At 39.3% G+C, this 12147-nt stretch overlaps 1 protein-coding gene across 1 annotated transcript in view; it reads right to left on the bottom strand.

The window, feature by feature from the left end:
- Positions 1 to 7606: 7606 nt before the first annotated feature.
- The window catches only part of APOOL (apolipoprotein O like), a 40515-nt gene continuing 35974 nt past the window's right edge, over positions 7607 to 12147 (bottom strand). Inside the window, exon 9 of the mRNA XM_037038338.1 lies at positions 7607 to 8160. Coding sequence (XP_036894233.1) covers positions 8072 to 8160 — 89 coding nt within the window. The 3' untranslated portion in view covers positions 7607 to 8071. The remainder of the gene's footprint in view (positions 8161 to 12147) is intronic.

Raw genomic sequence — 12147 nt, 5'->3', positions numbered from 1 at the left:
CCCACCCATCTGCGTCTCCCACCCCTGATCTTATCTCCTTTGGTTTTGTCCATGTGTCCTGCACACATGTTCCTTGATGGCCCTTCCCCTATTATCCCTCTTCCCCTTCCCTCTGGTTACTGCCAGTTTGTGCTTCCAACACTTGGCTATTGTAAATTGTGCTGCTCTGAACATTGGGATGCTATAGGTTCTTTTGGACTGGTGTTTCAGGGTTCTCAGGGTATATTCCCAGCAGTGGAATTGCCAGGTCAAAAGGCCATTCCATTTTTAGTTTTCTGAAGAAACTCCAGACTGTTTTCCACAGGGGCTGCGCCAGTCTGCATTCCCACCTACAGTGCACTAGGGTTCCCCTTTCTCCACATCCTCTCCAACACTTGTTGTTTGTTGATTTATTGATGGTCGCCATTTTGACAGGTGTGAGATGGTATCTCATTGTGGTTCTACTTATTTTTTCAAAGATTTTATTTATTTATTTATTTTTAGAGGGGAAGGAGAGAGGGAAACATCAATGTATGGTTGCCTTTTGTGCATCCCCTGCTGGTAGTTAGCCTGCAAGGAACCGGTTTGCAACCCAGGCATGTGCCCTGACTGGGAATCGAACCGCGATCATCTGGTTCACAGGCCCGCGCTCAATCCACTGAGCTACGCCAGCCAGGGCTTGGTTTTACTTATTTTTAAAGATTTTATTTATTTATTTTTAGAGGGAAAGGGAGGGAGAAAGGGAGGGAGAGAAACATCAATGTGCGGTTGACTCTCACGTGCCCCCCACTGGGGACCTGGCCCACAATCGAGGCGCATGCCTGGACTAGGAATCGAACTGGTGATCCTTGGTTCACAGGCTGGTGCTCAATGCACTGAGCCACAGCAGCCAGGGTGATAATCTCTGTCTTTTGATTAGAGCATTTGATCCATTTACACTTCTAATTACTGATAAGGAGGGACTTCTGCCATTTGCTATTTGTGTTCTATATGTGATATAGATTTTTGTCCCCTCTCTTCTTTGTGTTTAGTTGATTTTTGTAGTGGAATATTTTTATTCCCTTCTCATTTTCTTATGTGTATAGTCTATAGATATTTTCTTTGTGGTTATATTGGGGATTACATTCACCATTCTAAAGTTATAACAATCCAATTTGAATTTATACCAGCATAACATCAATTGTATACAAAAACTTCTACACATCTCCATTCTCCCATTTTAGGTCATGGATGTCAGATTACATGCTTATAGATTCTGTGCCCAATAACATACATTAATAATTAATGTTATGCACATGTCTGTCATATTATGTAAATAAAAAGTGGAGTTACAAACAATATTAAAATAACACTAGTTCTTACAATTCCCCATTTATTTACCTAGGTACCTTTACCTTTATTTCTTCAAATGGCTTTGAGTAGTAACTCTGGCTTCATTTCATTTGAACCTAAATAACTGCTTTTAGCATTTTATTTAGGGCAGTTCTAATGGTAATAAACTGCTTCAGATTTTTTTGGAGGGGAGTGTGGGGAGCAGGGATGTCTTCATTTCACCTCCTTTGAAGACATACACCACGGTTTTGGTGTATATAGATTTCTTGGTTCACAAGTTCCCCTTGCCCTCGGCACTTTGATTATATCAACACACTGCCTCTGGCCTCCAAAGTTTCTGATTAGAAATTGGATGATAATCCTATTGGGGGTCCATTATATGGGGCCAATTACTTCTTCCATGTTGTTTTCAAGATTTTATCTTTGGCTTTGGCTTTCAACAGTGTTATTATAATGTGTCTTGTTATTGATATTTTTTGGTTTATACTACTTGAGTTTATTAAATTTGTAGGTTCATGTATTGCATCAAAATTGGGAAGCTTTCCGACATGATTTCTTCAAATATTCTAATTTCCTCCTTTTCTCTTTCCTTCTGGGTAGAATAATGTGCATGTTTGTCCACTTGATGATATTCAACAGATCCCCGAAGTTTCCTTTTTACCCCTTTTTTTTGTTTGTTTCTCAGACTCGGTAACTTCAATTATCCTGTGTAAACGTTTGCTGATTCTTTTTCCTGCTTGCTCAATTATGGTTTTGAACTACAGTGCATTTTTCATGTCAGTTACTATACCTTTTCCCTTTAGAAATACTTAATGGGGTTCATTTTTATAATTTCTATTCCTGCACTCATATTCTTACTTTGTTCATACAATTTTCCTGTTTTGTGCACATCTTCCTTTAGCTTTTCGAGCTGCTTTAGTTGGTAGAGGTTAGAAAAATGGTGGCCAACTTCCAAGCCATATATCCTCAGTGTTCAGAGCAGCAATCCGCGATCAGAGCTCAGAAATGCAGTATTTGAAGGGTAAGTTCCTTATGGAACTATGGCTCCAGAAAACTGCTCCAGACATTCAGGTTGGTGTCCATGGCTGCCTACGTCGAGCTGGCCAGTGGGAGCTGGGAAGCCACCAGTCGGCTGATGGTTGTATTTCACTGAACTAAATTGCAACGTACCAGCCAAGCTCTCCTCTGGAAGTTGCAAGTGTTCAAATAAACTCTAGAGCCCCAAAACAGTCACTTCAGTTTCTCCCAGAACAACTGTTGTATAGATGAAGAGCTGAATTTCTGGGGCTGCCTCCTCTACCGCCTTCCCTTTACTGTAAAATTTCTAACATATTGTCTGTGAATTAATATTTCAGATTTATTAAGAGATGGCTTTGGAGACAGTCCCCTTTTCTACTGCCTGATTGCGGAAGTATTCAGCAAACAAACACCGTCAGGTAAAATAAACCTTCCTCCTCCAATTTAATCTGGCGTACATTTTGTCTGCCCTGGAAACAACATACAGTTTGATAGAATATAATTACCATTAAGCAGAAGAGGGGCATGTAAATACATAAACTCAAGGACTTTTTTTTTAAAGAAAATGTGTGGTGTGTACTTATATGTTTGTGTATTCCTAGAAAAATGTTGGAAGAATATATTCTACGCTGTTAAAAGATGGCTTATCTCTCCAAGTTTGTAGTCTAAGGGACTTGAACCTTCTACATGATACATTTCTGTATTGTTTGAAATTTTGTCCAGTGAACCTTGATTACTTTAATAGTTTAAAAAACACACACAAAGATAGTACCTTTTGGAGAACATTCTAAGTTCAAAGCATTAACCTCTTTGCACCCGCTCTTCCCTCTTCCTAGGCCAAGGCACTGCTGGATTTGCCATGTACTACATTACATACGATGCCTGGACTGGCAAGTTACTTTACATAGAGGACTTCTTTGTCACACTACCTTTCCGAGGTCAAGCTACACTTAATATTTTATGAATTAAAATGGTGTGTTTTAATTTAAGGAGTAAAGATGGGGCTTTAGCCCTGGCTGGTGTAGCTCAGTGTATTGAGCGCAGGCCTTCGAACCAAAGGATCCTGGTTCGATTCCCAGTCAGGGCACATGCCTGGGTTGCAGGCCAGTTCCCAGCAGGGGATGCGTGAGAGGCAGCCATACATTGATGTTGCTCTCCCTCTCTCCTTCCCTTCCCCTCTAAAGATAAATAAATAAAATCTTAAAAAAAAAAGATGGGGCTTTACTATAAGTAGGATATTTAAGTTAGTGTATGGAACTTGCTTCTATTTCATGAGCCTGATTGCTCTCCTGGTTACTCTCGCAAAAAGTGAAGATGCAATCAGATTAGAAGAGTATTTCATTAGTTCCCATGCAGATTTTAATAAGCCAAGTTTTAATAGCTTTACTTTTACCTTTACAAAATGCTTTTACATTTGGAGTTGGTTTCTCTAGAAAAGAATAAAAAATATACTCTGTGATTAGATGTTAGTGACAGGACTCATTTCCTCTTCATTGATCATTATGATAAATTGAAAATCCTTTTTTATTGCCATTGGAACTAAATTTCAGTTAGGAAAAAGAGGTATGAAAAACATTCAAGAGTAGTTACAACATAAGTTATTAAGAATATATAGTGGGATACTGGGGTTTCACATTTTGTTTTAAACTGAAGCAATAACATGTTAAATGGAATTTTCTCATTTTACATTATATCTTTAAAAGGTCTTGGTATTGGAACTGCAATGCTGAAGAGCCTTAGTCAGGTATGTATTAAAATTAATATTCATATTTTATATGTTACCTTTACTTTATTGAGTATTATTATTTAACAGGGCCTAAATTAGATAATCTATCTCATCATTTGAATGTAACCTGAAAATACACTTAAATCTTGTATTGTATTAAACTGAATTTTCAGCCCTGGCTGGTGTGGCTCAGTGGATTGAGTGCCAGCCTATGAACCACACGGTTGCCAGTTCAATTCCCAGTCAGGGCACACGCCTGGGCTGCAGCAGAGGCTGTGTGATTGGCAACCACACACTGATGTTTCTCTCCCTCTCTTTCTCCCTCCCTTCCCCTCTCTCTAAAAATAAATAAATAAATCTTTTAAAAAACTGAATTTTCAACTCAGATACTCATACAAATTATATTTGAGTTATATTTAATTAAACATTGATTTCTGTATAAACCACAACCATATTATACAGTTTTTTTTTGCCATAAAGAGGAAATAAGCAAAAGGCAGATTAGAAGGTGATTTTATCCATAAAATAGGTCCACCATATGAATATATGAATAGTATAAAAGCAACATCCTTTTGTACTTTGAAAATATAATTTTAGGTAAACTTTTCCTATAAAGGAAAAACAGTGCAACTGTATTTATAAAAAAACCAATGAGAGGACTTTGCAAATCCACTTTGGACTTTAAAAGGGTGTTTTAAAGCTAAACAGTAGGACTTTGTACAGAACTTTAGTAAGATAAATGTGTTAATGAAGACTATGCTTTCAAGTAAAAGTAGTGTCTCTTTTTAAACAGATAGCCCTCAGAAACAAATGTAACTGCATGCACTTTCATGCCGTCATTGGGAACGAGGCTTCTACTGACCGCCACACTCCTCACGGAGCTGCAGGCCTTTTCTCCAGGGAGGGCCGGTACCTGTTCAGGATTAACAAAGAAAAACTCTTGTACCTGGCAGGGGAACAGTGAAAGAGCCTTCATCACAGCTTGTCCCAACATCTCAATGTCTCCTGACTCTAACAACAGGTTGACTTTGAGTGTTGTACAATAAAGCAAGTGACTCAACTCTGGTTTGTATGAATCTTTTACTTTGAAACAGATTTTGCAGATAGAATCACCTCTCCATCATCCAAACTGATGTGCTAATGGCACAGCTGATGATCCAAAAGAGCACATAATGCAAACCTCACTTCCACTTGGCTTTAGGATATTGATTTTTTACCTACCATAATCTCGCTAAATGTAAGATGCTTGTATTTTGACATTTTAACATATCCGAAATGGGGATATTTCTAACAACTGGCACCATGTTTTTCTTAGGGTAAATAATGTGCTGTAGATTTGATGAATACGAATGTGCTTGATTATAAATGAATGTGAGGGACAAAAAATCATTTAAAATAATGTTGCTAAATTTTAAAGAACTCGCTTAGGAAAGACTACTAAGTGAAGTGCTTTCCCACTTTGAGATGCTTAAGTAGCACTGCCTCTGTGACATCAGATTCACTGCAAAACTACATTTCATCTTTGAGCTCTATAGCTCTTTGCTTATACTTAGGGTAGATAATACATAAATTGCTGTATTTGTATATGTTCCCATCTTTCCAGAATACAAGCCCTTTGATAGAATTCTAATTATTTTTGCATACTGTCTTATAACCAGCATGGTAGAATATGTGAGTCTGTATTATGTACCAGGGTATGTTATGGGCATAAAAGCTACACAAAGATGATTCAGTCATACCCACTAGTAGGTACCAAGTGGTGCCCTGTCTGTAAAAAAAAAATACAAATTTTAGTTTTATAATAAATTGTATGGACTATCACAGCTGTAAGTCCCAAGTGTCTGAGAATGTAGAGGAGACAGCATCTGAATCCAGAACAGTGAGATTGGAACTGGGATTGAAGGAAAAGGAAGTTGGACTATGGAATAGGATGAGACAGAAAAAAAGATTCTAAGAGAAGATCCCAGCATAGGCAGAGAGGGGAATAAAAGATCAAAGCACATTCAAGAAGCAAGCGGTGTGTATTAAAGATAAAATATGCCCTGGCTGGTGTAGCTCACCGGATTGAGCGTGGGCCTGCGAAACAAAGGGTTGCTGGTTCGATTCCCAGTCAGGGCACATGCCTGGGTTGCGTGCCAGGTTCCCAGTAGGGGGCGCACAAGAGGCAACCACACACTGATGTTTCTAGCCCTCTCTTTCTTGCTCCCTTCTTGTCTCTCTAAAAATAAATAAATAAAATCTTTAAAGCAGACAAACACGCCAGAGTGGAGAGAAGAAATATCTAGGGGCTTCATGGCACCAATGAGATGCCATCCGAACACCACACGGCCCAACTGCAGACTTGAAACAGGCTTTTATTTATTTAACCTGCTACTAACTGGCTTACTGTTACTTGCAAGAAGGCATTCTGAAGTGACGGAGAGCGAGGTTTAGAGCAAGCAGATTAACGGGAAGGTTGCTGTAGTAATAGTTCAGGAAAGTGATGAAGACTTGAATGAGGGCAAGAAGAGAAGGTAGAAGAGATATGAGGAACTTAAGGAGAGAGAGGTAGAGACAACTTAGTTTGAGGCATATTGACAGTGGGGCTATCTATGGGATGTACGATGGATACGCTAATAACTAACCAGAAAGAAAGCTCTACAGCTCTGGAGAAATATGGGAGCTGGACATATACGTAATAAGGACATAGAAATGGTGCCTGCAGCCAGTGAACTATGTTGAAGGAAAACAAAAGGGCATATTGAGTGAGGAGAAAAGACTAGGGATGGAACCTGAGTAGCCTAGGCGTGTAACGGTTTAAAGCAAGAGAAGCAGGAATAACAGAGAGCGAAGGAGGAGTGAATTTCAAGGAGGGAGCAGCCAATAGTGAATCACTATTTGTCTGCCAATAGTGTTTGTTTGTTTGTTTGTTTGTGTGCCAATATGTTTGTCTGCCAATAGTGAATCACTGCAGGGAATTCAAGTATATACAAAAGCCAGGGTGTCACAAGTCAGGAATTGAAAGTGAGGAAGACAGTGGCATTCACTACTTTTTTATGCAACATGGCAATTATAGCATAAAGAAAAGGTAGCTCGAGAGGAAGAGGCAGGCTTAGGGAAAGGTTTTTGTTATTGCTGTTTTTAGATAAGGATCAGAAGTTCATTAGATGTTGAAAAAAGGGAATGAGTGAAAAGAAAAACCAAGGATTGGAGGTACGCTACAGTGCTGGACAACATGGAAGGAGAGGGAGCTGCAAACCAAACAAGCACTGGCCTCAGAAAACGGGGCGGTGTGGCTGAAAAGACACAAGTCTTGAAGGTAGATGCGCAGAAGCTGTGAATGGTTACAACTGATAGCTGATGTTTTTTCTCCAAGTAACAGGAGACACAGTCATCTTCGGCAGGTATAGGAGGCCTGGGACTGAAAGGAAACCACCAGGAACCAGTCTAAGGCCCAGTCTCAACAGCACTGGAGGTCCCGTGGAGCATATTGTCCCCTGAAAGTTACAGGTGTTTCTGGACATTTAAGAGGAGTCAATATTAATAAAACAAAGAGACAAAGTCAACCCCAAGTGTCATAAAATATGTATAGTTTATTCCAGCTCTGGGAAATGAAAAAATAGAAGGACAGGGAACATGTCCTGTCACATACCATTCTAATTTAGCTGGCATTCATTAGAAAAAGCCAAAGCAAATATATATGTATATATGGATTTGTATATACACATACATATTTTTTTCAGGTTTCAGTATCGTAAGTATTCACATATTTACTCTATTTTTTATCAACACCCTTAAAATTCATCAAATGCATCCTAACAGTACTACTTCTGCCTCTTCACCAATCATTTCATATTGTTCGGACTGCATTTCCTGTTTGTGTTTAATCATTTCTGTGATTGGTCAACCTATACATGAGAAAGTGGGAGGAATAAATTTGCTTTAAAGTAATGCTTTATGCATCAATTACCCACGACATGATTTTTTTTCATCATTATTTGCAACTTCACACATCTGTAGTTCTCTGTGCAGACTGCTTCAGCTTCTAGTGCTGTACATATCTGCATCTTCTGGATGGGACTGCCCGTGATCCATGAGCTTGGGGTCAGGCACAGGGCGCGCAGCACCTGATGAAGTATTGAAACGAAACAAAAAATTAGCCACTCATTTAACAAATTGATCTCAGGTACTAGGAATACGGCAGTAAAAAACCATCAAAAATCTCTGCTAACGTGGACATAACATTCAAGGTGGGTGAGACAGAAAAGAAGTAAAAGAAATAATGTATCACATAGTGGTAAGCGCTGTGCAGAAAAATAAAACTGGGAACAGCATATGGAGTGCTGGGGTGATCTGCAATGTTAAATAGGAGGGGGCAGGGAAAGCCTTCTAGAAAAATGACAACTGAAGCCCGTGAGGGTGTCAGCCCTGTAGATAGCTCAGGGGAATGCCTTCGAGGAGAAGAGAGCAAATGTAATAGACCTGAGGCATGTTTGAGGAGCCACGAAATGGTCAACACGGCTGGAAACAGACTCAGCCAGATGCGGTGGGGGTGGGTGCAGTGAGGGCGGTAGGACATGTGGTCAGAAAATAATGGAATGCTGGGCCACAGAGGCCATAATAATGTTTCTTTTTTTTTTAAGTGAGAAGAGAGGGCTACTAGGTAGTTTTGAGGAGCGGAGTGACACAACGTGTGTTTTAAAAGACAACTCCTGGCAATGGGGAGAAGACTGTAAGGGGACAAGAGTGAAAGTGGCAAGGCTTAAATTAGGGCGGTAGCTGTGGATGTGGCGAGAAGGGACTGGATTATGGATAAATTCCAAAGGTAGAAAGGACAGAATTTCCTAAATGGATTGGATATGTTTTGCAAGATTCTTTAACTTGAGAAACTGCCAGAATGGAGTTGACGTTTACTGAGATAGGGAAAAATGTGAGAGAAGCAAATTTGGGGGAAGGCAAATGAAGTGTTAAGTTTTAATGTTAAGTGTTAAGAAATAGGCATCTGAGCACAAATACTGAATAAGCAGCTAGCAATGGGAATCTGTACACTTCAGGAGAGACCTGGGCAGGTTTATAAATTTTACAGTTTTAACCTACATATGGCATTTCAAACTATGGGGACTTCATGAGATCATTTAGGTCCTCAGAGAAGAGGTCTAAGGACTGAACCCATTGGATACTCCAATTGTTTGATTTTATTTTTTTAAGATTTTATTTATTTATCTTTAGAGAGGAAGGGAAGGAGAGAAGGAGAGAAACATCAATGTATGGTTGCCTCTCGTGAGTTCCCCGCTGGGAACCGGTCCGCAACCCAGGCATGTACCTGACTGGGAATTGAACCCTGATCATGGGGTTCGCAGGTCCGCGCTCCATCCACTGAGCTATACCAGCCAGGGCCAATTGTTTGAAGTTAAGAAGGTTAGGAGACTGTAGCAGAGAAGACTGAAAATGAAGAGCCAGTCCATGAAGTAAGTGAACCAAGAGCAAGTGATATCCCAAAGGCCAAGTGATAAGACTGCAGCAAGGAAGAGGGAATAATCACCTGTGTTAAAAGCTATGGACAGACTGCATGTAGTGGACACTGACAAAGGATTCCTGGATTTAGCAACATGTGTGTCACGGGTAATCTTCATAAACTGACTGTGTGCCAGGCAAGATGCTATGTTACTTTCATGCATTACCTCAGATCACCACCCTGAGATAGATGATGCTCTTTATCCTTGTTTTATCAATAGAAACATTTTAATTTAGAGAGGATTAGAAACTGCCAATGTCACTCAGCTGATAAGCAGTGGAGCCAGGAATGAATCCAGTTTTACCTGGTCCCCAACACAATAACCCAAGCTTTTCAGTAAAACGGGGGTTAGGGTGGTAACAATGCCATATAATTATGTTTAGTATTCAGTATAATAATATGCACAAAGTTCTGCATATAATAGCCTGTACATGGTAAGTAGGCAAAAACAACTATTTTATATTTACTTTGTGACATCAGAAAAAATATTTTTTCAGAAATTTATTTTTATTTTAATTATGTTTTTCAAAATCAGAGTCTTTTAAAAATGATTTTGTTACTTTTAGGAAACACACCTTTTTCTATAGAAAAAATTAATTTCCAGTTTTACAATGAAAACAAAGAGAAACAGATTTATAATGATTTATTCAACACCTATCATTTCCCAAACATTTTGTATTTTATAAAGTGTGATGAACCTATATGTAACTAAATCAGCAAATATATTACAAACAACCAGATCATTAGTAATCACTACCCATGGAACTAATATACCTTTCCACAGGATACAGATGTTTAGTTTTAGGGGGTCTGCAGATAGAATTTGTGTGATTTATGAAATTGCATGGGAGAAACTGTCTTTGTTTTCATTAATCTCTGACTAAAAAGACATTTCCTTCAATAATGACTGCAGGAAACAAATCACAATAGTATTAACAGCACCTTAGTTTTTTTCATGAATAGAGATCACAGGTATTTTCGTATTACACTGCAGCTAGTTATCTTAAAATATGTACGCTTACCACTACTTTAAAACTATGGCCTAAATTAGATCTTTTGTTAGATATTGTTGTTTAAAACATTCAAGGAAGCTCATATTTACTATGTATTTTATTTTATGCATTTAAAAACATTGTTCTCCCCCTGGCTGGTGTGGCTTAGTGGATTAAGCACTGGCCTGTGAACCAAAGGGTCACTGGTTTGATTCCCAGTCAGGGCACATGCCTGGGTTGCAGACCAGGTCCCCAGTAGGGAGCATGTGAGAGGCAACCAACCACACCTGGATGTTTCTCTCCTTTCCTTCCCCTCTCTAAAAATAAATACGTAAATTCTTTAAAAAATAAATAAAAACAGCCTTGGCTGGTGTAGCTTGGTGGATTGAGCACGGGCCTGTGAACCAGAGGATCACAGTTCAATTCCCAGTCAGGGCACATGCCTGGGTTGCAGGCCAGTTCCCAGCAGGGGACACAAGAGAGGCAACCATACATTGATATTTCTCTCCCTCTCTCCTTCCTTTTCCCTCTAAAGACAAATAAATAAAATCTTTTTTAAAAAAAATAAATAAAAACACTGTTCTGAGGAGTCCATAGACAAAGAAGTGCAGTGATTCTGCTTGCTCCTTTCTCAAATGTATCTTTACTGCCACCTTGTGGTAGTCTTTGTTCAGTGCAAGTGAAAAGTGTACTGAGGAAATTCATGTTTTCTTCTTTATCATACTATAGAAACTTTAACGTATAGATAACCTGTGGGTCTGCTGTTATTATGTTTTAATACTTTGATTGTCAGACACATCTTCCTGCCTCTGTACCTGACTGATACTTTGTTTGTTTGCATGGCAGATGCTGTATAAAAAGAATTGTAGAAGCTGCACATGATAATCTTCTACCTGTCAGGGAACCCTCTCCCTATTTGAGGAAGGGTGAAGGGCTTATCATCTCAATCTGATCAGGCACTGAACTGAGTTGCAGTTTCACTAACTCAGCCAACTGATTCCTCTCTGTTCCTCAGGGATGGCACTCCCAAGGGGTATCGCAGCCTGCAAAGTTTCCATCTTGCTCGCACAAAAAATAGGTAGGAAATTTGGTTTTTGCACTTCAGAGGTTTCGACATTGCCATTTAGTCTCTTGATCTATAAAAAAGTGGCAAATATCATAAGGACGGAGATGAGTCATGTATTGTTGGCACAGTTCACCCTCTAAATGAGGAATCAGCAAACATTTTCTACAAAGGAACAACCAGAGTCACCATTTCCGACTTTGTAAACCAGAGGGTGTCCACTGCACCACTCAAGTCTACCTTTGCGGTGTGAAAGCAGCCAGATAACACATAAATAGACAAGTGTGGCTGTGTTCCAATACAATTTTATTCGTGTACACTGAGGTCTGAATGTCACAGAATTTTCATTTGGCAAGAAATATTTTTCTTTTCACTTTTTCAACCATTTAAATCATGTTGAAATGATTTTTGGTTTGTGGAGTATACAAAAATGGGCAGTGAGCCGTATTTGGCACAAGGGCCATTCTCCCAACCTGTGCTTCTGAGGGAAACTAATCCTGGGAGACTATGACAGATCTCACCCTGCTTTCATCAGGTTTGGAAG

The sequence above is a fragment of the Sturnira hondurensis genome, unplaced genomic scaffold (assembly GCF_014824575.4).
Source record: "Sturnira hondurensis isolate 20B ecotype Veracruz unplaced genomic scaffold, ASM1482457v3 Scaffold0024230, whole genome shotgun sequence".
Classification (NCBI taxonomy): Eukaryota; Metazoa; Chordata; class Mammalia; order Chiroptera; family Phyllostomidae; genus Sturnira; species Sturnira hondurensis.
The sequence above is the reverse complement of the archived record's forward strand: the minus strand, read 5'-3'. Positions and strand labels throughout refer to the sequence as shown.